We start from the raw sequence: 26,240 nt of genomic DNA on the forward strand, positions 1-26,240 counted from the left end.
AAACTAGAGCATAGCGCGATTTCATATGGGTCGACGACGAGGTTAGTGAAAATCACCGGCGGCCATGGCGTGATCAAAATTTATCGTCAGCAGCAACGCCCCGAAAAGTAAATGACTCGTCGGCGGCGGTTCGGCGCCAGATAAAATATCGGCGGTGCTAGGCTCTAGACAAAACCTTTTACCATGTTTATATAAAGGAAACTAATACATGAATTAATTTTGATTGAGTGCCGTTCAGGAAAAATCACCACCAGCAGCCTGCAGGAGTTATGAACGGTTGGGGTGTTCACTGTTCAGTTTCACGGTTTCTTTTTACCAGTGGATGAAGGGCCACTGAAGCCCCGCCCTCCGAGTCGGGGTTATTTGGACGGCAACTATATTCCAATTTGGGCTTAGTTGTTTCCTTCGCTAAGAGATGACACGAAGCCAGAGTAACCCCTCCAATCACAAATTAAATCGAACTCACCCACGATTTCACATCTGCTGCACGCTTTATTCTTCCAAGTTGAGAGTAGTGAGAGCTTTGTTACTAACATTGTAAGTAGATCAGCAATAAATCTAGGGTTAGCCACGTTTGCAGTTGCCACTCTTGTCGCCATGAAAGGGTTAGATCTGCTTACTCATTCCTTGGAATTAACTATAGTTTGTTCCTCCAAATAATTAACTACAGTTATTATTGTAAAATGTAGTAACGGATTTGAATAAAACGATTATGTAAAAGTTTTTATTTTGAACATATGGCGAAACATTATGAAGTATTGAGAACATAAATTAAGGTGTCGATGTTTTTGTCATGGAATAATATTTACAAAGTTGGTTTGTCGATCACAGAGATAACGGCACCTAAATCACGGTTGGCTCGCTTCTTTTCTGAACTACTGAAAATTACTTTTTCAAGTTTCATGAAAGGTAATTCCAGTCCAGTGTGCATGAACAATGAGAGAGCGTAGCTTACACAAGCTACCGCAATCGCACTCATTATCTGTGAAATAGAGAAAATTGATTTTGAAGTTACTAAACTGAAGTTATCCAACCGCGAAATTTTAGCATCCACGAAAATTTTCAAACGCAAACTTCTGAGTCAAGTTAGCAGTCTTCAATTTTAATCTGACGTTAGAATTGAACAAGATGGCACAGCCTTAATAGTAGCCTCTTCCTCCTAGCACTCTTGATTTTACCCCTTTGATTAAAAACCACGGCTCAGCAGATAGAGAGAACTAATACCAATCGAATGACACCTGAATTAAGTTTATATCGTGTGCTGTTGAAGAGAACTGGTCGATTCCCGGGGACCTATACGGAGCTATAGCTTCCACTGTATTATTCACCTTCACCATCACCACCGCATACATCAGGAGCGAAAATAACAGCATCTTTCCTCTATACTAGAGGAAAGAACAGATAACCTTTAAACTAAAGATCCACGGAATCGTTTGAAAAGCTCTGGCCCAGTGTCATGTAGATCCTATCCTACAATCGTGTGACTTCGCGCTTCCCAAAATACATGATTCTGTGGCGCCACTCAAAATTCAAACGATTCTGTAGCCCTTCAAATGGAGTATTCGCGAACGAAACGAGTCTAGGTGGCCTAACGGAGCTAGCTTCTCCGAGTTTGCGCCTATGATATAGCGTCTGCTACAGACCAAATTAAAAAGTCTCAAGAACGTATTTTTCTTAAATAAACTTATCAAATTATAGGCAAACGATACAAAAATTATATTAAAATGCAAATATCTTCATTTATGAAAACAAATTTACGAATAACGATGAGGAAAATCTAATAACGTCTGCTTTAGCCGCTACCTATCTAGGTTTCAATGGCTAACCCGAGGGGCTGATCACTCCGCATAATCGGTGTACAGAGCCGTACCTTTGACTGTACTAATGGGATTACGCGTAATCTTTGAAGTCCCTGCCTTTGGCAGTGGTAATCTAAGTGTAATCCGGTGTACAGACTTTCTAAGAGTGGTTAGCCCCTCTCATCATTTTGACATATTTATGGTAGATCACATAATGGACGTTATTCCTATTTCCCGCAAGCGGCGGTTTTCGGAAGCTTTCGTGTAGAACATAAGTCTCTGGAAAACAGGACTACCATAAATTTTCAATGTGAAATAAATAATTTAGAAAGAAAAGTGCATGTCAACCCTGTTAAAATAGCGTCTGCTTCCCCATGTTCGATACGACAGCTACCGAAAACCGCCGCTTGAGGGAAATAGGAATAACGCCCATTTAACATTTTTGCCACCAGGTTTACGCTGCAAACATTCGTAGCGCTTGTTGGCAGACGATTTTTCCGTGTATGAAACATTTAGTGAAAATTGAATAGCTCCTCATTTTAGGTACATCGTGATAGCTGATCTGGTTAATCATATTCTGGAAAAGGCGTATTTAAGGGTGGGTTGGGGTTTATCCACCTCGAAATGGCGGTACAAAACGAAACATTTATTTTAAGCAAGGATCCTATATGTTAGAAGGATGGGTAGCCCTCCGGCCAGCCCGTGTTTTCCCAACGCCGGCAGCGCCGTCGATATTAAGAGAGCCTCTAAACGTGATACGTCTTGTTTCTATTCCCTCAAAGACAAATTTTGATGGTGCTTCCTCCATGTTTTGTCCTTGACGGAATCTAAAGACGGATTCTCTAACGCGCATGACCCACCGACGGCGCTGCCATTTTTCGTCCCTCGCCTCATATCCTTCTAACATATAGGATCCTTGTTTTAAGTCTCGCGGAGGGGTGTGTGCTAAACATTAGTTTCTTCTAAGTCAAAAAGGAAGCGCACGTGAAATCAAATCTTGAATACACCCTTGTATTCAGCGATTTTTGGAACTATATTTCTCAGTAATATTCAAACGCCTGTGGTCCTTGAAATGGCTGTAGCGGTGTACTAATCAATAGGTCTTTCAGATGCGATACAAATAAATAGATAAATTGTTGAGTCTGATGTTGCCGGCCTTACCATCTCGAAGTGTCCAAGATAGATCCGTTCTCTGCTGATTCCCAATTGGTAGAGAATGATCAGCGGATGAATGAGGTACGCTGCGAAACTGAGTTTAGCCAACGGCGCGAAGCCTTTCCACGACAGGATCGTGTTGACAACTCCTACAATATTATTTAAAACCATATATCATATTAGTCAAGAACAGAACGAAGCAACTGGGAATTCTGGCGTAGAGTACTAGCTTTTTTGTGGTGCCCACTGTTGTTTGAAATGGGACTATAAAGTGGTTTTTTAAAATTTCAAGTATTAATTAATAATATATTTGTATTTAATAAATAATTTCAACGTTTAAATAATTTTTATTGGTACATTATTTTAATACTGAATATTAGTTTTACTACTAAATTAGTAGTGGCAGTAGTGGGGTCCTTATTTTAAGCCAGTGGTAATTTATACAGCTCAAGCCTGCAAGTAATCCTGTTTACAGGAATAGTGGAACACCAATGACATAATGATAAAGTAAAATATTTGTACCGGGTGGGCAGATTTTGTTATATTTCCATTTTGAGTACATAATAATTATCATCACCCAAGTCATCACCCTAGACCCAAGTCATCTAGTGACTTTTATACCTTTAATTCATGTGTCTTCCTACACATACTATTAAAAAAAAATTATAATAAATATCGAACTATATCATTACACTTACTACCATCTGGGGCTAAGATGGGCGGCGACTTTCTGCGTTTTACGTAATCACTTGAGCCAATCAGGAGACAGACGTTTGTCACTTTGTCGTTGACTCGATCAACAAAACGATTCCCGGATTGCGCGATTTAGCGGCGAAGAAAATGACTCGTGATTCTCAGAAAAATACCTATACTTTTACAAAATTACTTGATAGTCAGGTATTAAGGAATTTATTATTAATATTCTAAACTATTTGGATTCCATCAAAAAGATGTGTATTAAAATTTTAGAAACTCAATTTCGCGTTAAAAAAGTTGCCCTTCATTATGAGTGGCGGCACGTGACCAAAGTCATAATAACTAAGGACCTCCCATCCTAGCGTCTGAGGGTAGACTACCTAGTGTAGTTCGATATTCATGGTCGAAATGAATACATTCATGCTATTACCGTTTATGGGAAGAGTAAACCGAAGAACCCTTTTAACCATTAGGGAAATAAACAAGGACGTATATAAGGGGGGGGGGGGGTTAGGGGTTCAACCCCCCCCTTAGGACTCGATTCCTTTCTTACGAAAGGAGCGCAACATTAACATTTGTTAAAACTTAAATTAGACCTTTTGCCTTTTATCTATCCTTTGATTCATTTTTTATCGCTCGCCCTTTTTTGTATAAATAATCATCGAATTCATTTATTCGTATTCACTTTTGTTTTTCCCATCGACATGTAACTATATCATAGTTGTAGATAAACCGTTGTTGTTTTAACCTTAATGTATGCCTCTTCAATTACTTGAGCTAAATAACCAGTCGAGTTCCAAGTTAGTCATCTGAGTTGTCGCCCCCCCTTTCCCTTTGGTAAAAAGTTATATCACAAAATTGGTGCTGAAACCCGGGATTGTTGAAACTCGTGGATTGCTGGGCAGCAGATACTTTCTTGGACCATGGCGGATCGACTGATCAGGATGCGAGGAACAATAAAGAGCGTAACGAGCAGGCTGTTAAACACTCTGGAGGCGGAAGTAACTAATCAACAGGCGGACGAAGCTTAAATTGAGAAACTGCTGAATCAAATCGGACAAAAAGAGCAGTTACTGGAGCAGTACGACCAGGAGATTCAAAACGCGATAATTAACGTTGAGGATCTGGACACGGAGATGGAGGACTCTCTTGCGTACATGGATCGGATCATTGAAGTGAAAACAGAAACGCAGCAGAAACTCCGACAACTTCAAACCTTTCCTCTAGCTTCCAACGGCAGAGGGACAGTTACCCAGACCATTAAACTTCCAAAGTTGAAACTTGAAAAATACAATGGTGAACCTACCAAATGGGCCAACTTCTGGAACCGATACAACATCTCTGTACACGGAACAGAAGGTATCAAAAATAAGTTGAAAAAATTTACGTATCTGCACTCTTATTTAGAAGGTCCGGCCTTGAGAGCTGTCATGGGGTTGCCGATATCCGAAAGCGCATATGACGAAGCTATCAGTATCCTGAAGAACAGGTTCAGCTGCGAAGATTTAATTATCGACGAACATATGAATAACCTTCTGAAGCTAGAAGTGGTGAAAAGTTCAAACGATGTCCTGGCATTGCGAAGGTTCTACGATGCTCTTGAAGTGGAGATTCGAAGCTTAAAAACTCTGGGTGTTTGATCGGATACGTATGGTACTCTATTGCGAACCATACTGAAAAAACGACTTCCACGAGATCTCATTTTGAAGTTCACCAGACAAAAGAAAGGGCAAGTCTTGTGTGATGTTATGGAGCTCGTGGACTATCTCAGAATGGAAGTTGAAAGTCGAGAATAAGCTGGCGCCTTCCTTGCCTTCGATTCGGGAGGCAATAGAGAAATTAATACAAGAAGATCGGAAGAGAAGAGTAGATCAAATCGACCATACCAGAACTCGAGCCATCAGTCAAGAAATCGTACATCATCGGCAGCCGCTCTACAAGTCTGAGTCGAACCGAGAAATTGTATATTCTGCGAGAATTCATCTCACACTACTGAGACCTGCGATTCCGTATCTCTGTCGAGGAAAAGAGAAATAATAAAGGAGCAACGGCGGTGCTACCTTTGCATGAAGACGTCACATCGTGCACGCAACTGTCGATCAAAGCATTCTTCTTGCAGGAATTGTGGCAAGAAGCACCATTCAGCCTTATGCGACCAGAGACTCAAAGAACTTGGAGCCGAAGATGTTCAGAAAGATCCAGAGAGCCTTCCAGAAGTAACTGATGCCTCTACTATTTCTTCAATTAAACAAGAGACGAGAACAAACAAGGTCATATTACTTCAAACCACTCAAGCAAGAATTCATGGTGGCAGCGGAGTCTTTCGAAAAGTTCGATGTCTAATTGATGGTGGAGCGCAACGCACCTTCATCAAGGAAGAACTTTCAAATCATCTGAAGTTACCTGTAGTTGGGGAGGAGACCTTGAATATATTCAGTTTTGGAAATCCAGTTCCTGAGCACGTCAAGCGACGAAGAGTGTAGGTCGTCCTTGAAAACTTACGAGACTCATCTCGAACCGGTGAAGTAGAGGCCCTAGAGACGCCACACATTTGCAGTGTAGTCAGTACCGGAGCAGGGCACTCTATCGGAACTGAGAAGACGTGGAATAGAATTGGCCAATGAGGTCGATGTGTCTACCAATAATACTAAAGATTCCGAACTTGGCTTTCTTATTGGTTCGGACAATCAATGGCGAATTACGACGGGGAGAATTCAAAGACTAGACGCGGCTCTCGTAGCGTCAGAAACGTTATTCGGATGTGTTAGGTTTTGAACAATTATCAAGGGCATAATTGCTTTATTTGATTTTGTATTTGGCGCGCCTTTTTCGATGTAAAGATTACACGTGAGGGGGCGTGAGAAACGTCACTCTTGGAGGGAAAGGATCCAAAGAGGGACAACAAAAGATCTGCGGGAATAAAAGTTTTATTCACGGGCAAACTAGTTTTTGTTTTATACTTACAAGACCTAACAGGATGGTCCCTTCAAGGTTCGGCCACGGCGTCGTCATTAACTGTCGCAGTGAATCCAGTGGCTACCATGTCTGTGGGAGCCATGGAAATGGATACCGTATTGTCAAAACAAATTCAAGCGTTCTGGGAACTTGATTCTTTGGGGATTCAAGATGATGGAGTCAAGACGAGTAATGATGTGACCATCCTGGAGAACATCGAAAAGACGATAAACATTAATGACCAGCGATACGAAGTTCGATTACCCTGGAACGAACACAAAAACAAACTTGGCAATAATTACTTCGTGGCCAAGAGAAGGACGGAAAACCCAATGAAACGACTGAGAAGCGATCCATTTCTTCTTGGTCAATATAAAGATGTCATGCGAGAACAACAGAAGTCCGGAATAATCGAGGAGGTAACAGACGACAATTTGAATAAAACTAATCCAGTGTATGAATCTCCCTCACCACACAGTTGTTCGCATGGATAAAGACACTACCAAATTCCGTGTCGTATATGACGGTTCATCCCACGAACTTGGACATTTGTCGCTGAATCAATGTCTATTTCCTGGGCCTAATCTCAATACAGAACTTAACTGAACCGAGGGTGTGGAATCATGTCAAGGGAAAAGAGAATCCCACCGACCTACCGACCAGAGGTATGAAAGTCGAGGAATTATTTAACAGTAAGATGTGGTGGGAAGGACCAACGTGGCTGAGCTTAGAAGAGAGCGCTTGGTCTACTGATATTACTACGCCGACCGTAGATCTCGATGTCTCCGACGAACTCCGACCTAATATATTTCAATCTAGCGTTTCAGTAACTCCAGAGCAGTGTATTGTTGTTGACCTGAACCGCTACAGTTCATTCTCCAAAGCTAAAAGAATAGCCTCCTGGGTTGTCCGATTTAAAGGGTACTCCAGAAAGACTGAGTTAAGACTACGTGGTCCCTTGACAACAGAAGAACTGGAAAAAGGCGAGAAACTGCTGGTGCGTCAATCTCAATGGGAAGATTTCTCGTCAGAAATTCAGGATTTATCGTTGGGGCGAAGGCTTACCAAAACATCGAAATTTGTACTCTTTGAACCCTTTCCTCGATCAAGATAAACTTCTACGCCTTGGCGGTAGATTGGAACAATCTGACTCTTCCTATAACGAAAAACATCCCTATATTTTCATGGGCAAAAATCGTTTGTCTCATTTAATTATTTTGTTTCATCATTTAAGACTAATGCATTCTGGTCTCAGAGATACTCTTCTAGAAGTCCGAGAGAAGTTTTGGATCATTCGTGGACGTCAAGTAGCAAAAACTATTCTTCACAAGTGCGTTAAATGCAAACGTTTCACCGCCAAGGCTCGGACTGTAGACGTTGCGACACTACCGAGTTCTCGAATAACCGAAGCTGCACCCTTTGACCGAAGTGGAATTGATTTTGCTGACCCTCTTCACGTAAAAACTGGAAGCTCAACTACGAAGGTTTACATTGCACTCTTCACATGTTCCGTCACAAGAGCTATACATTTGGAAATGGTGACTGATCTTTCTACGAAAAAATTCTTACTATCTTTCCGCAGATTTATATCCCGACGAGGTGTACCAAGTTGCATATACTCTGATAATGCACGCACATTCAAAAACGCTGATCGTGACCTTCAAGAACTCTTGGATAACCTGAAACACCCCCAAGTGGTCGACTTTTTGGGAGGACAAGGAATAACGTGGCGTTACATCATGGAGAGAGCAAGCTGGTGGGGTGGTTTCTACGAGCGGATGGTGAGGTCAGTAAAGTTGCCCTTGAAAAAGGTTCTAGGAAGATCTGTATTGGGTTACGAAGAATTGGAAACCATGCTGACAGAAATAGAAGCCATCCTGAACTCCAGGCCACTGACATTCCAATACAACGACCCTAACGAACCGTCAGCATTAACACCAGCTCACTTTCTTCTAGAACAAAGAATTACGGCGCTTCCGTCACGAACCTTTCCCCGCAACGAGTTGACAACCAAACAAGACTTAACCAGACGGTTGAGATATCGCCAAAATCTACTAGATCAGTACTGGGTCAGATGGAGAAAAGAGTATATTCAGCAATTGCGGTCCGCAAATCAATACGACAACCCTCGACTAGAAACGATCCTCAAGGTTAATGACTTGGTCCTCATTTCCGACGACAAGCTCCCACGAACCATGTGGAAAATGGCAATTATCAAAGAACTTATCAAGGGCAGAGGTGACAACAAGGTTCGAGCCTACGTAGTCAAATTCGGTAATGGTCAATTACTTCGACTATTGTTCCAGTTTGAAGTACAAGATGAGTGATGAGTTTAAGCTCATCGTCGGGCAGTGTGTTAAAACTTAAATTAGAACTTTTGCCTTTTATCTACCCTTTGATTCATTTTTTTATCGCTCGCCCTTTTTTGTATAAATAATCATCGAATTCATTTATTCGTACTCACTTTTGTTTTTCCCATCGACATGTAACTATATCATAGTTGTAAATAAACCGTTGTTGTTTTAATCTTAATGTATGCCTCTTCAATTACTTGAGCTAAATAACCAGTCGAGTTCCAAGTTAGTCATCTGAGTTGTCGCCCCCCTTTCCCTTTGGTAAAAAGTTATATCAACATTATCCTTTTCCAATAAAAATATTAAATTTTGCAAAACAATATCAATTTTGTTCTTTGTTTTATTATCATTTTCTCGCAAATGTATTAAAAAAATGCGGAAATGTCATTGTCACTCGTCTCGAGTCTAGCCAGTACTTTAAATATGCGTTATTGCTAACGAAAAATTTCGCGCTCGCGATTTCATCTGCTTGTGTTATAACCCGTCCCCCCTTAGACTTCCTATATCTACGTGCTTGGAAATAACTAGAAAAATCCAAGCATAAGGAGTGGTTGCGAGTTTTCACCCAGTGCCACAAGCCGAGATCGAACCAGGATCTTCTTGTTGAGAGGCAAAAGTGCTAACCACTCCCCCACCCAACCATCTGAAATAGTTTGTTAACCACATTAATTTATGCAAATTGGTGCCTAGCTTTAAAGTAGTTGCCGAGAAGTCAAAATAAAGCTACGGAATGCATTTGAATTTGTTTTTTAGCGCCAAACCCCAGGACTTCTGATCAAACGAAAAAAAAAACAAACATACCTCCATTATTGGTGGCACAGAGAAGTACAAGCCAGCCAACACTGATGGACCAACACGGCCTATGTAGAGCGGCGTACATTATCGTCTCCAGCTCCGAAAACGATTGTCCCTTGTAGTAGTCGGACAAACCAAAGACGACGGTGCTGCTCACAGCCAGCGAAGCCACCGAACCCAGCACAACTGCAAACTTAAAAAAAATAATTAAATTATATTCCTGAAAACAAAGTTTTGTGTTTCTTTGGTGTAGATTGTAAAAATGTTATTCAGATAGACAAACGTTTTCTTAAAGATATTATAACCTAAAACGCATTCTATAGGGAAGCCACCAACAATTTTAGAAATAACCTGCGCACGCACGATGAAGCCCTTCAAATAAAAAACACCTTTTTCACAAAACGGCCAATGCGATTCCTGTTAAGAAATGGACTGTTCACCCTTGGTCGATTACCACTGGCAAAAACCACATAAAATACCAAAGCAATCTCAGTTCCTGTAATTTTCAATGCGAAAGATCTACTGCATCATAAATTATCCCTATTCTCGGTTCTCACCGTGCGGCACCTGGTATAATATTGTTTTTAACCTTAACTACTTCGCATATCCCTTCAAAAAGTACATTACGAGCTAACAAAACCAAAAAGGTGGCGAAATACCTTAGAAAACGTTATACGGTCCCGATATATCAGTATTAGGCCGTAAAATAGTCCAATCGAAAACGCCGGCAGGTGAGAATAAGGCCTGATGTAAATCAGGGAAGTGACCCCAGCCAAGGCTCTAGAGAAATAAGGAAAAAGCCATCAATGGAACTATTGGAAAAAGTAATACAACAATAATTAGTATTACACTTCCTATTTTCCCAACACTAGTTTTAAGGATAATCTGTTTCACCATATGTAACATAAGTATACCATAAAAGTATTTTCTTTAATGAAGCCTTGTTCAAGGGATATGACGTAAATTACGTCATTTCTAACTCCGTGGTGAAATACGCGTCATCAACTTTACTGATGGGAAACGGAAGTAAGTGAGAACTCCTCGCTCGTTTCGGGCTTTGCAAATCTAAAATTTAGCTCGTGCTTCGCGATCAGGTGGTTTCGTTTCCATAGTAACCTTTTCAATAGCGCCAGGATTATTAGAATTTTTGCGTTTTTGGGTCCGCTTATTGTAGGTTCCGTGTGAAACAAGGTGTAATTGAAATTGTTTCTATGGAAATGTTTTACAGAGGCATACTTATGAGTAAGAATTTTCATGGAGTAGTTACAGGGCCGGATTAAAAGGTGTGGAGGTCCTGGGACAACAAAGGAGTGGAGGCCCTTAATTATCTTTCAAACAAAGTAAACAATTTTTTTCAAGTGTTTAAATAATTTATTGCGGAAAACTCATTGATGATTTCGGTGAAATCGAGCTCCCGGAGTAAATCACTCTCGATTCTAAGTAGAGAGAACTTTGAAAGGCGGTTTTGTATCATCGTACTTCGTATCCTATTTTTTTTGAATTTTTAATTTTTGAAATGAGCGCTCCACTAAAACCAAGTAATTTCAATGTTTGGGAATTTAGTTCTGAAATTTTGATTTTCAAGAATTTGATAGTAGAACAACTCTCTAGATTGGTCTTTTACTAGTATAAATCTATCAACGATACAAATTGAACCAACTCATTACCAATACTAGGTTCTAAATCGTCTTTGTAAACTTTTAGAGCAAAAACACGAGAACCACCAATGGTCTAGAGAGTGGCAAAAACACGAGAACCACCAATGGTCTAGAGAGTGAGAAGTAAAAACGCGAACAAGTAAAGAGACCAAGAAGTGGAGGAGAAAACTAAGCATTGTTGGGGAAGAATATGCGGTACTTCGGCCGATAGGCTTTCAAGGCGAAAAACTTTATTAGGACTAACCGACAATTTGAAAACGTTTAAAAATATTAAAGACGCGATTCGCGAGACGATAACACGCGACAACAAAAGGATAATACAAACACGCGACAAAAAAAGGGGGGGGGGGAACTAGAAAAGCTAAAAAATTTAAAAAGGACTGTCATAAACTTTTACCAATTCTTCTGCTGCAGCATGCAAATTTGCAGCGTTCATCTCCCCTAAGGGATTAAGAAACCATTTACAGCATCGTATGCATGCAATCTTTCAGTAAGAGAAACACAAAGCTGATCAATAACTGGGATCAAACCTGACACTTTGAATTTTCTTTTGATTATAAGTTAGCGTCTTGCTCTTTCATATAATCGAGCGGATTCAACCCCACATTTCTGGTTTTGGTGGGTGATTGTACGTACTGGTCAGTATTTGATATTTCTTTAGCTGCTTCTTCGTATTTATCGAACTCGTCTCTTTTGGAATCAACAAATAATTTTAATGATTCCAATGCACGCATAGCAGATTCAAGAATCATTTTAGGGTCCTGCAACCTCTTATTTGTAGCATTAAATCGTTCGAAAAGATGGCAAATAGAGTGGTTTTGAGACCACTCATCTTTTCCAAAAGATGCGTTGCTTCGTTTCTCACGATGCCCTTTTTTGTCAGAAGATATGCTGGTTAGAGCTAGGAGCAACAAACACAAGGAGAGCGCAGCTAGCCTTTAAACACGCTAACGCAGTGCTGTGTACAAATTTCATTGGACGAGCCTTTACGCTGAACGTTTTACGGACAGGGGGAAGACAATTTCGAAATTTTCCCCTTCCGAAGGCAGCAGGCACTAAAGCGTCTAACCAATGAAAATTGTACGCAAGAAAATCCACGTTTTTTGACGGGCTGCGTTCTCCTTGTGTGGGGTGCTGTGTTTGTTGCTCCTAGGTTAGAGCTTCTTTGATTTCGGAATAACCGTGGACAATGGCTTTCATAGCTTCAGCTCGACAAGACCAGCGAGTATCACTTAACTTTTTCATCACGTAAAACTGTCCGTTATTTTTATCCGATAATTTTTGAGTTAGAAGATGTGGTGTTTGTCTTTTATAATTACAACCATAGATATAGGAAATGTATACAAAGGTCTAGATAAATTTCGGGGCGTCTAAGCCTAACATAAAATACGGAATTGACACCTAGCAGACATCGAGGAAGGCACGTGACCAGGAGCGCGAGCTCTCTTAGTATTTAAGTACTAAGTGCTTGACCTTTCCGCAGGCCGTAGTCTTTAGATACCATCTGTTGGTGACTTTTAGTATAATTTTTAAGCAGGAGACAATGGCTCTCGCGATGATAGCACGAGCTTTCTTACCGATAGATAGCTGTAATATCCTCAAAAATATATATATTTTAAAAAGATAAAAAAAGCACACGCGGCATCTGTAAGCGCGCGCCACGTTTTAAAAGTAGTGAATAAATAATTGTTTTAAAATAAGGAACGACGGTTTAATTTGCAACTCATAAAAATACGCTAAGCCTAACATCAAATAGGAACGGAAATTCGCATAAAAGACAAATCATCGAGAATATTATAATGGCGACGGAGAGTTAAATAACCCACAACTTCATCAACAATCAACACCTATCAACTTTATCAAGTCTTTATCAATATCTATCCAACCATGGCCATCGCCAATCCGAATTTTCCACCTTTCATCGTCTCTGAAGACAGGGAATCATTGTCCGTACGTTGGGAAAGGTACGTGAACCGTCTCCGCCGATATTTTACAGCCTTTGACATCAAAAATGCCGAAAGAAAGAAAGCCCTGCTATTGTTTTACGGAGGAGAAGAACTGGAAGACATTGCTCAAACTATAATCATCCCACCAGTGCCAGCAGGAGCGAACGCCCTTGACGTCTTTGAGGAAATCGTTGCCGCTCTCAATAACCATTTTTTACCCCAACGTAATTAGGCTTTCGAAATATTCAAGTTTCGACAAGCGACACACAATGAAGGTGAAATGATAGCCGACTATCAGATCCGTCTCCGAATCTTAGCTTCGACCTGTCAATTTGCAAACATGGAACAAGAAATTTTTCTACACATCGTGCAAACTTGTCGCTCCGCCTCTCTTCGCCGTAAAGTGCTTAGAGACCCAGCAATGACGCTCAACGAGTTACTCATTCTTGCACAATCGTATGAAATTGCAGATCAACAAGCAAAGACCATCGAAGGTCAGTCCCACAACCTAGGACAAGGACCATCAGTCGACGCTACACGACATACCCCGAATACCTTTCGCAACAAAGAAATTCGGCTTCACTCACAAAATCAACCAGGTCAATCAAATCAATCGAATAGATCAAATTCAACCAACACACGGGTTCAACCACAATATCAGCGACCATATCACCAACGTTATCAATCACCAAATCACCGATATGAATCTCACACCAACGTAACCCAATCACAACAACATGCGTGCTATCACTGTGGACAAAAACGACCACATCGAGGACAAGACAGACCTCTTTGTCCTGCGTATAACGCTACCTGCAACTGGTGTAAAAAATTGGGACACTTCGAGAAATGCTGCAACAGCAAAAACCGCCAGACTCGAGACAACAATCAGATCGTGGCGACAACAGAAACTGACGAAAATGAGTTGGACAGTGACGAAGATGATCAGATGGATGAATGTCAAGAAGGGATCATGATTATCAATTCTATCACTAAACGTAATAATCAAGATTTGTCTACTGTAAACTCAACACAAAGTCAACGACCAACGAAAACGATCAATGTCAATGGTACAAACGTGAATATCCTGCTCGATTCTGGATCGTCTATCAATATCTTGGACAACGAAACCTACATAAAGCTATCACCCAAACCAAACCTAACGACGTCGGATGTAAAGGTATACACTTTTGCATCTCGAGATCCTCTACCTCTTCTAGGTAAATTCTTAGCAACGATCACCTACAACGGCCAAACGATTCAAGCGCCCTTCCATGTACTCCACCACACTAAAACAGCTTACCCAATTTTGGGATATCGCACTCTATCATATTTAGGTTTCTTTCCAAATATCACTTCAGTCCTACACGATGCAAATCCGTACGATGCGGTACTCGCCAAATTTCCGAGCATCTTCGAGGGCGTTGGAAAGCTAAAAAATTATCAAGCCCACTTATTCATCGATAAAACGATCCCACCAGTAACGATAAACAATCCGAGAATTCCATTTCACTACCGCGAGCAAGTCAAACAAGAAATTGACTATTTGTTACAACACGACATCATCGAGCCAGCTGTAGGACCAACATCTTGGTTATCGCCACCTGTAATAATACCAAAAAAGGAAAACCCGAACAGCATTCGATTGTGTGTGGATATGCGCCAACCAAATCGCGCCATCAAAAGATCGCGTCATCTCACACCAACAATCGACGATATCGCTCAAAAGATGTCCGGCATGACGGTATTCGCCCATTTAGACTTGAATAAAGGATATCATCAGCTGGAATTAGATCACGAGTCCAGAGACATCACCACGTTCGTCACCCATTTGGGAAACTTCCGATACAAACGACTTAATTTTGGAATTAGCTCCGCAGCGGAACTATTTCAGAAAGTAATCGAACACGTGATCCAAGATATTCCAAACACCATCAATACAAGCGATGATATCATCATTGGGGGAAGACACACAGGTGATCTACTCGACAAGCTTGAGCGAACCCTACGAAAAATCAGCGAATCAGGAATTACTCTCAACAAAAACAAGTGTGAATTCGGAAAACAAACACTTCTTTTCTTTGGACACGTTTTCTCCAGCGAAGGGTTGAAACCCGACCCCAAAAAGATCGAAGCTCTCGAACGACTGCCATCGCCAAAGAACATAACTGAATTACGAAGTTTCTTGGGACTAGCAAACTACACTGCAAAATTTATACCCAACTATTCAACTATAACAGAACCACTTCGCCAACTAACAAAAAAAAACGAACCATTTATCTGGACTAATGTTCACGAACAAACTCTGAACAAGATAAAAACGAGTATCAAATCAACTACCACGCTCAGCTTCTTCGATCCTAAAAAGAACACAATCATTATGGTCGACGCCAGTCCGGTTGGGCTTGGCGCCATGCTCACCCAATGCGGTCAAACCGGACAAGAAACCATCATCGCTTTCGCTAGTCGATCATTAACACAAACTGAACAGCGTTACTCGCAAATCGAACGAGAAGCTCTGGCGATTGTTTTCGCGTGCGAACATTTTCGTCTATATGTTTCTGGAGCTCCGTTCACCGTTTTAACCGACTATAAACCTTTAGTTACCATCATAAACAATCCACGATCAATCGCTTCTATCCGAATACAAAGATGGTGCCTGCGTCTACAACATTTCAAGTTAAACGTCTCATACCAACAAGGAAAGACAAACCCAGTAGATTACTTCTCTAGACATCCTAACACAATGGAGCTACCCTATGAAGACGAATCAATCGCGGTAATTCATCAATTCGGAGCCATTACCGTTGAAGTAGTTCAAAAGGAAACTAAAACTGATACGATCCTTCAGAAAGTTATCCAAGCCATAAAAGACAACTCATGGGATCAGGTAGAAACGCAAATCGACAGCAACGACAAACAACAATGGTTAGCGTACAAAAACTGCAGAAATGATCTTTCAGTACATGACGGGGTAGTTTTGCGACACGACAAAATCGTTATACCCAAAAAACTAATTCAACAAGCTATTTGTATCGCGCACGAAGGACATCCAGGGATCGTCCGCACGAAACAGCTATTACGAGACAAAGTCTGGTTCCCCGACATCAATAAAAATATTAAGTCACTCGTCGAAACCTGTATCTCGTGTCAAGCGACGACCTCCAATCTACAACACCAACCATTATCAATGACGCCGTTACCAAAACACGTGTGGCATTCGGCTGCCATTGATTATTTTGGACCCCTACCAACGGGAGAATACATTCTGATTATTGCAGATGAATACAGCCGTTTTCCGATAACAGCAACTCTTTCATCTACCGCAGCTAAACCGGCAATCATTGCGCTAAAAAACATTTTCAGTCTATTTGGAATCGTCAAGAAATTAAAATCCGATAATGGATCACCTTTCACTAGTAAGGACTTTTCAAGGTTCCTACAAGAATACGGAATCGAACATGAGAAAATAACCCCACGTTGGCCACAAGCAAATGGTCTTATTGAAAGACAGATGCCTACGCTAGCAAAGAGCATACGCACGGCCCTTATCGACCGAAAAAACTGGAAAGAAATTCTACCTATCTCCTTAATGAATTTCCGAAGCACACCACACCCAACTACGGGTCAATCACCAGCTACTTTATTCGCGTTACGTGACTTCAACACCAAACTACCCACAATAATCAAACCACCACCGCAAGACTCTGCAGTTCGCACTCGAGATACCGACAAGAAGAGTCAAATGAAAGTTTATTCAGACACACGAAAGAACAGTAAACCCCATGACATCGAAGTCGGCCAATTCGTTCTTCCAAAGTTAATTTCGCGATCCAAATTCGACCCACTTTTCGACACTACACCATGGCAAGTAATAAATATCAACCACTCAAACATTACTATCAGAAGTAAGGACGGAAGAACGATAACTCGAAATTCTTCGATGCTAAAACCACTAAAGGGATTTTCCGGCGTATACAAAAGTTCTGATATCTACGACGACCCTTACGAGAACCCCATACAACACCTACAAACCGGTCCAACCAACAATCCACCCCACATTCCTCCTCCCATTCCTCAACAAGCCATCCAACAACGACCTCAACAAGTCATCCAACAACGACCTCAACAAGCCATCCAACAACGACCTCAACATAACTACAGTCTTCGCCCCACCGCCGGTATATATCGCCAGCGACCTACAAAATAGCTACAATTACTTATATATATATATGAAAAAAAAATCTGGATTAAGAAACATTTTATTTACGTTTTTTTTTAAAGAAGAAGGGACATGTAATATCCTCAAAAATATATATATTTTAAAAAGATAAAAAAAGCACACGCGGCATCTGTAAGCGCGCGCCACGTTTTAAAAGTAGTGAATAAATAATTGTTTTAAAATAAGGAACGACGGTTTAATTTGCAACTCATAAAAATACGCTAAGCCTAACATCAAATAGGAACGGAAATTCGCATAAAAGACAAATCATCGAGAATATTATAATAGCGCTTTATAAGGATAGCCTGCAGAAATTACGCGTTTCTGCTAGCTGTCACCTCCGTATTCACTCCCTTTGAAATATTTTATCTAGACCTTTATATACGTTTTCTATATCTATGATTACAACTTATTTCAAGCCGGGCCAGGGTTGGAAAAAAGCCGGCTTTTTTTAAAAAATCCAGACCCGTGGTTTTAATTGGCTATAACAGGTTTTTTTCGGTTATAACCGGCTAAAATATAAACAGTACCTTTTACTTATGTAAGTAGAAATTTTCTGCAGTTATTGTCGTAAATAACAAACTAAACAAATAAAGCGAAATAACTATATAAAATAACTGAATTCTTTTGATTTTCTCGGGAAATTCCCCCTAGTTTTTGTGTATGACAGAAGCGAGGCAGCGAACTTTGGAACTTTAAACCTACCGAAAAACTGGTAAAAGTAAACCGGTTTCTAAATATGAAACAAAAAATAAACTAAATTTCTAAATAAAAACTATTAATTTAGTAAAATATTCATATTGTAATTTTTTTTTAAAAAAGCCACAAAAATCTGGATTTTTTCAAGTGGCTATAACCGGATTTAACCAGGTGGCTATAACCGGTATTGCTGGTTTTATGCCAACCCTGTCAAGCCCCCTTATATGTTCTATTTAATCTAAAATAAACTTGGATTGAGAAAGAAGACCAAAAGCGGTTTTTAATCTAAAACCACGCTTTAGAATGTACAGTTATTGTTTATATAAATATCGTTCGTTTAATAAAATTACATCGTTAATTCCGCTAACATAACAATCACCATACATTACAGAATTCGGTATCGTTCTGTACTTGCTGTGAAAAATGTATATAAATTCCGAACGAAATCAAAGAATTGAACAGCCGATGCGCAAAAGTTAGTAGCTGCCTTTCCAACTAAATTAAGAGAATGACCACAACATGGTACAAACGCCGATAAACGATTTTTTTTCCTAAATCAGAGCTTACATCCCTTTGTATTTGCCACTCATATTTGCAGCATTATCGTACGATTGGCCGCGGCAATCGAGAATCTCGGAGAATGTCAATTTGATGGTCGCCTAAACATTTTAGTAAAGCATTTGCTGTGGCTTCACCAGTATAGCCGCAGTTTGGTAAAAAGGTCAGAAATCTTTCCTTTGGCATCGATTCTTCAATATTTCGAACAATAGTCAGTTGATCGATATGAGATTCGTCGAGCGTGGAGTCCATTGACACCGAAAAACACTTGTTTTTTTTAATTATTGATATTATTTCATTGAGGACTTTATCACCCATAGACATGACCACTCCCTTTGTTTGCATGCTCTTTCAAATGGGTTGCGAGAAGTGGTTCATACCCGGCTAGCAATTCCAGAATACCGAGGAAAGTTCGGGTATAGACAGGCAAAGACGGGCAAAAGGTTTGTATAAACATTTGGTATTCACGCCGGTCTCCCGTTATATACCTTCCCCCTTTCCTCACAAAGTCTCCCGTTATTGAAGCTCCCTGGTGAAAGTGTGAGAACTGCTCTTTCGTTGTCAGAATTTTGACTTTTTTTTATATAATTTTGCATATCATTCGGTATTCGTTAGAAAATTTTACCTAGAAATTTCTATTGTAGGGCCCCTCTCTTGTGGAAGCCCCGGGCTTTATCACCGGTTGCCCCCTTGTCTGCTTCCCCAATTCTATTCATCATCTTCCAAAATCCGTCATTTGGAAGAAATAGGAATAACGTCAATTTGAAATTAAAATTTAGAGTCAGAGTTTTTGGGGTTACCGTTAATTCAGTTAAAGCATTCAATGTACAAAAAATTAAAATATATTGACCTGTGTCCACCTAGAACGTCCATTGTGGGCTTCAATTCGTACCAAAATGTCACTAGTCCGGTGGCCAGCACCGACAACACCAAAGCCAGCGAATTCATCAAAATGCCCAGTCGAAGGCTCCTGAAAATTTCGTAGATTCGAATTTGATCATTAAGGACAATTGATATAGATTGGTAATTCAAAAGTACAATGTAACATAGAATTGTGTAACCATAGCAACTATGCAATCTCACCTCTAATCAGTAAAATTAACAAATATTATTTCAAATAGATATTTCAGAATAACTAAGAGACAAATATATTAGCCAGAAAATCGAAGAGTAGATAGGTTTCACCCATAGATTTGGAAATAGTATATTTAGAGTAACATATCGTTGTTCGGAAATGGGCTTTCGTGGTACAAATTCCTAATCTAAACTTTAGCGTTAGACGGTGGCTCCATCTTTTTATTTTATTACAGCAGCTTCCACGCGATCCGCGCTACAGCTATATTGAAACTTTGACATGAGTTTACAAGTAATAATAATAATATAATTATATAAAGGTCATATAGTCTTTGGTAGTGGTACCAGATAAGATTTTTTTTGAGGTCTGATAGAAGGCGCAACCCACATGATAAACTTCCAGTTTTCAGAAAAATATTGTCTCGCGTCGAGTGAATTTAGGACTATACTAGTTATACTTTTCCCAAAACAATTTGGGGTATTATATCGTTTTCATTTTGGGCTTCTACGAAACTGCATCACAGCGGAAGGATGATCGGAGCAGTGTGTCAGAATTTATATCTATGTATTTATATATATATTATAGTTATGTACCTAGTAACAGAGACCATACCACCGGAGGTCTATCATCATAGTACCCTACGCCAGCCTCCACAGGTGACAAAACCAGCATGGGTAGTAGCACCCTACTACTGATGGTCGCACCGTCGACGCAAACCACTCAACCCAGCAGAAGGTGCAGCAATGGGACGACCAATCCCCACTTTGCACACTGCAGTGGGATTAAGAGTGGATGCTATAGCAACTGCATCCGACACCCTACCTACGTAGATAAAGAGTCATACTCTTTCGAGAGAGCTCCTAAAGGGGAGCGATGGGCACATAGCGGTCCACATAACCCGGCACAGCTGGCCCCGGAGTTAGCGGTGTTCTCCAAAAAGCTGGGAAACAGGACCACCATGCCCTCATACGGAGGCCTGCCGCCCCACAGCAGGCTACCCAATCCGCCGAAGCGGCCAGTTTGCACGGACCCTCTCCGTTAGCCTGAGTCGAAGCTCAGTTTCCAGCCCAAACCTGACCGAAATTGGAGGTGGAGATAGGACCATTTTATCAGAGCTAACATCTCTCAGTTCGCCACCGCCCTTATGGGTTACAAGAGCCAACTCCCCGGTAAAGCCACCAGTTATTGCACACTCTAACCCATTTAGGGCCGGACGATCGGAGCAACTAACATTAAAACAGACAAACAATCAATAAGTTTTGAAATTAAGTGAAAAACTTACTTTAACATGGGCCAAATAATGAAATAGGCCACAACGTGTATTTGCATTGTAGCTGCCAGGTACCACGAATGAAGCATACACTAAAAAAGAGCAAAACATTACCTACAACAATTTAAAAGCATGTGGCTTGCAATTATTGCATTGATTTTAAACACTTTATCTTAAACTAATTGAATAATGCATTTTGATGGACCGGCCTCTCGAGTTAAAAGGCATTTAAAGTCGTTTGATGACTTAGGCCTTGGATATTAGCAATAGCTGAATATTATTATTGTGATCATATTGATAAAAACAGTTTGAGTTCTGGTTCCTCTGAACCTAAGAAAGTTGGACTCGGCATTTCCGTTGAGACAAAAAAATATCTATTTATTTTTCTTATATTATGGAAATTAAACTTAAGAAAAGCTAAAAATAATTACACCCCAAATTTTTATGATGCAGCTTTGTATCGCCATCTTTGTTTGAATATTGAAACCTAACCTTGTTGTTACCTAAACAACGGCATCCAAATACGGGAAAACCTAGTGGCCAGAATTGTCAAACTAAAATTCCAGAAATAAATTGAGGAAATTTCCCTTTACAATAACGTAGGCCAAGAATATTCAGATGAGCCCATGCCTAAACGTTACGTCCAAAGTTGAACACTTCCAACTTAATTGATAATGAACTCTACGATCAGCCGTCACTTACATTCTCTTTAATGGGCCAAAAATTTTGGATGTAGAGCAGATTAGCCCACCAGTGGGTTTTGCAAATATCGGCCTGCGATTCCACGGCGTCGTACCACATCGGACCAGAGCCCAGCAGAGGCATCACCATGAACACGCCAATCGTCATAAAATAGACTGGAGAAATTCTTAAAACATTTGGGTTATCAGAATATACAGGTATTTTAAGTTAAGCCAGGACTATTCAACTTTTGGAGGTTGGATTACGGAAGCATTCTATTGGCGTCAATAAATCAGACTGGGTTTCCCCAAATTTCCCGTTTTATTATTAGTGCATGAGCACCACCTAGGATATTTATATTGAACCTTAATTTTAAACATATATCTATTGAAAATATTTATTTATTTTCTAAGTTATGATAGTAAATATTTATTTTTTATATATTTTTTAATATTCCTTATTAATTGACCCCACCATTGTGGTCTTTTTTTCACGAACTTATATTTATCCGCTGTTAACCAATCGATACGCGTTTTAATTTCTGGTCTATCGCCGTAATCCAACCTGGTTAAATTGAAATAAAATGAAGCTACAAACGCAGCAAATTTTAAATTGAAAGGGTAAAGTCTTGAACAATTTCAGCCGAAAACTCTTTACAGATATTTGACCAAAATTTGTACTCTGCCTCGGGGTTAGGTAGTTCCCTTCATTTCCTGAATTTATAAGGCTAAACAAACTTGTCAGTATTTAAATAAATTGATGTTCTGGAGTTATTCAATTTTATTGCTAAAAGTTTTTTTTTAATTCAAACTAATCCTAGTGAAGTAATTGGCATCTAGGAGCAACAAACACAACACCCCACACAAGGAGAACGCAACCCGTCAAAAGTCATGGATTTTCTTGCGTACATTTTTCATTGGTTAGACGCTTTAGCGCCTACTGCCGTCGGAAGGGGAAAATTTTTAAATTGTCTTCCCCCCCGCCCGTAAAACGTTCCGTGTAAAGACTGGTGATGCTCGTCCAATGAAATTCGTACAAAACCCTTCGTTAGCGTGTTTAAAGGCTAGCTGCGTTCTCCTTGTGTTTGTTGTTCCTAGTTGGCATCATGAAATTCATCCTGGAATCTTCTAGAAGATCACCCTTTTATTTTAAAGCAAGTGGCGGCTTGACGTGAAGTAGCTCTTTTTTCAATAGATGTCGCTAGCGTCGAAATTAAAAAGGCGGTACTTATAGGTAACCCTCGCGTTGATTGGATCGTTTGTAAATTGGTCAATAACATAAATTACAGCAATTGTAAACAATATTTTACAATTGCTGTAATTTAGGTTAAAGTCCACTAAATAGAGTATAAGTTGTCTAACTATAATACTCTACAATGGCTCTCTGACGACGTTACCATTTGGCTATTTTAAATTTGAGCTATCTTGGTCATAATTAGATGGCACCACGCTCTCCACTTGAAGAATCAACTAGATTCATGGCCATCTCTAATAACAGGGGCCTTTTCATAATACAATTGGCAATGATAGAACCGCCACTTGCTTTAAGAAAAGGGCTCCAGTTGGCAACAGTTTTATTGGCTGTTAGATTTACGCTTTCTGGAGCAGAAAGCATGTTCACCACAGCGGAAGCCAGAATACGCCGTCAGTTTAAGACTTTCTCCAACAATTAACTTTTGAAGAATTCAATACTAACCGAAACAACCTTTGCAGAATGTGCTTGAAAAGGTACAGCGGGGCGGCGGTATTGAGAGCTTTCGATTTCGTGTACACCAGAAGTAATCCGCTATTGGAATAAATTTATTAGATCATTAAATTTGGAATTATACTGATCGTCATAGACTGACTCACAAAACTAAACTTCACAGCGAAGACTTTTTGTGGTTAAATTTTAATGCTAGATTTTCCCTTTTTGATGGGATTTTAAGCAATGTTTCGTGTAAAAACCATACACTCAAAGTTCAACATAAAAAGATGCAAGAGAAACTACTATTAGAGAGGTTAAGCCAGTGGCGTAACTGGGCCAATGCACCCAATGCGATGCATCGGGGCCTGCCTAATTTATAGGGGCCCGCAAGCTTCGCCGTCCGCCACGACGGGTGAACTGTCACTGGCGTAAATATAGCGGTGGGCCCATTTTTTATTGGGGCCCAATTTTTCTAGTTACGCCACTGGTTAAGCCAGTGTAGGGGGGACTTGTAATAATATAGACGTTTCTTTGTGTGTACAGTCTGGACTTTTAACTTTTTACGTTTTCCGGTACTATTTAAAACTGTCGAATATTCTTTTGCATTTTTTAGAAAAAAAAATATTTCCGCGTTTTAAACTGTTGTCGCCATCTAGTTAAGTTTCGCGTATTTAAAAATCGGCCTATCATAGCGTTACCCCTGTGAAAGGATCTTCGCCTTTTTCGAATGTGTCTAGATCATCTGAAAAAAAGCGAGTGTACCTGATAAAGAAGAATGTGTCCACGGACAAATAGAAATTTCCTATGGCTGCGAAGGATATCGAATGCTGAAAGTTCACGAAGCCTGAAACTCGCCCTGAAAATGTGCAATTTCAGAAGTGTTTAAGAAAAAGTAGAGTTACTCCCGCGTTGAGTTTGCAAGTACTCTCCCCACTAGTTAAAAAGTTTTTTCCTAAAATTTTTCAGTTTTATCCCTTCAATAAAAACTTTCTGAGGTCAACGGTAATAGTGTTCCGCATAGAGTACCCTCATACGCGGTATAACCCGGCCACCTAATGGAATTAATAGTCGCTCAATGACTTTAACTGATTCCATTGCATCGCTTTTATGATCAAGATTGTCATTTCGTTTGTAAAGACACACGATAAGCTCATAAGCTGCTGGGTTTTCGTCTGCTTAGCAGACGCTTTGTGATTTATCACCTGCTCAGCAAACGAATATCGAGTAGCTTATGAGGTTATTACGTTCGCCGCTACGTGGCTCTATGTAAACTGAAAAGGCTAATTCATACGAAAATTCAACTTCAAGGGGAAAAACTAATTATGGGGCAGAGTTAAAATAATAAAGTAAGAAAATAAAATACACTAAGTTAATTAAATTTTAAATTTTTTACAATATTTTAATAGCAAAATAAAGTTTAAGTCCTTACTGAATCTGGTGTAGTGCACTCCTAGTGGAAGCAAATACGAATGACCCAGTATGATCCAGAGCGACGTCAAAAACCTGATTCCATCCAAACACGGAATTTCGTTGTACGTCCGCCTCACGACGAAAGTGTTCTCGATATTTTTCGGGAAAGAAAAATACTTTACGACGCTGACGATCGTTCCTAGAAACATACAAACATCTTGAAGTCGTCAAAGTGTGCCAAATTGACCCGGTTATGAAATCCGACCCTAGCCGCTGTATTGAATTAGCCATTTCAGTTAACACAGTGTCACCTAGAGGACAACTCGAGAAGCTCACTTAGCTGCTGGATTTTAAATCATTTCAAAAACTCGAGCCGAATTTTCTGCTGCCGTAACTCGTGATAGGAGATACGACTACTCTAAGGCAAATTTTAGCAGACGCTTGGTGTTAATAAACTTTTCGTATTGACCGCTACGTGCTTAAAATTAGTTTAAGTCGGTTTCAATGCCAGTTTTGGCCAATGAAAATGAGATAAACTCACCATGAAAACTGGTTTTTGAGTAAAAGCGTAAGTTTATAATAAGGTCCATCTAAGTCAGAATTCCGGAAGTTGGGTCACTGTGCTAAGTTTTCTTTTATTAAGTCTCTAAATTTAATTTCTTTAACAACCTTTTCTTTCTTTTAAATAAAAGTTTAATTTGGTTAAATATCTTCCATTTCATCTAACGATTCTAAGGCATGCGCATTAAGATTTTCGATTATTATATTTTCTCCGTGAGCCTCTGCGTGCAGTCTTCGGGGGAAAATATATTTTAAATCATAGTAGCAATGGAGGCCACTAGGCAGAGTATGATATTCTTTACGTTTCCCTTCTTATAGGGCGTTTGATATCCAACTAAATTGCCTTTGATACTGACTTAGAGGCAATGACGTTTTAAGGCACAGGTGAGGGAGGCAACTGCCTTTTAGGCCCACACAACAAAGTTTGAAGAAAAAATGGTTTTCAAAACTACTAGATGCAGGATTGAGCGTGCATTTTACCATTTCAACGAGTAAAGTCTGCAATTCTGGTAGGGACTCCCTACCAGAATTGAAGAGGGGGTTGAAAATACGTCATCAAAATTTGAAATTTCCTCCGCTTCAGCGCCACCGAGTGAGGCGTTTTAGAACGTATGTCTACGGGATAATAAATCGAAGAGATAAAATCGCGCCAGACCATAGACTAAATATACCGTTGCTAGTACTATTCCAACTAGTAGGTTATGTAGTCTATTGTGAGAC

General features: G+C 40.0%; 1 protein-coding gene across 1 annotated transcript; it reads right to left on the reverse strand.

The window, feature by feature from the left end:
* Positions 1–771: 771 nt before the first annotated feature.
* LOC149963150 (nose resistant to fluoxetine protein 6-like) lies at positions 772–24,340 on the reverse strand. The gene is made up of 9 exons (XM_090170491.1): positions 24,312–24,340; positions 23,559–23,648; positions 21,885–22,050; positions 21,195–21,274; positions 19,688–19,807; positions 10,414–10,534; positions 9,761–9,947; positions 2,961–3,103; positions 772–982 (listed from the first exon to the last, which is right to left on the reverse strand). Exons 3-9 carry the CDS (start codon positions 22,029–22,031, stop codon positions 806–808), a joined length of 975 nt encoding a protein of 324 aa, XP_090026617.1. The 5' UTR covers positions 22,032–22,050; positions 23,559–23,648; positions 24,312–24,340; the 3' UTR covers positions 772–805.
* Between the last annotated feature and the right edge of the window lie 1,900 nt (positions 24,341–26,240).

Source organism: Leiobunum rupestre, chromosome 1 (genome assembly GCF_980474605.1).
Source record: "Leiobunum rupestre chromosome 1, qqLeiRupe1.1.hap1, whole genome shotgun sequence".
Lineage (NCBI taxonomy): Eukaryota > Metazoa > Arthropoda > Arachnida > Opiliones > Sclerosomatidae > Leiobunum > Leiobunum rupestre.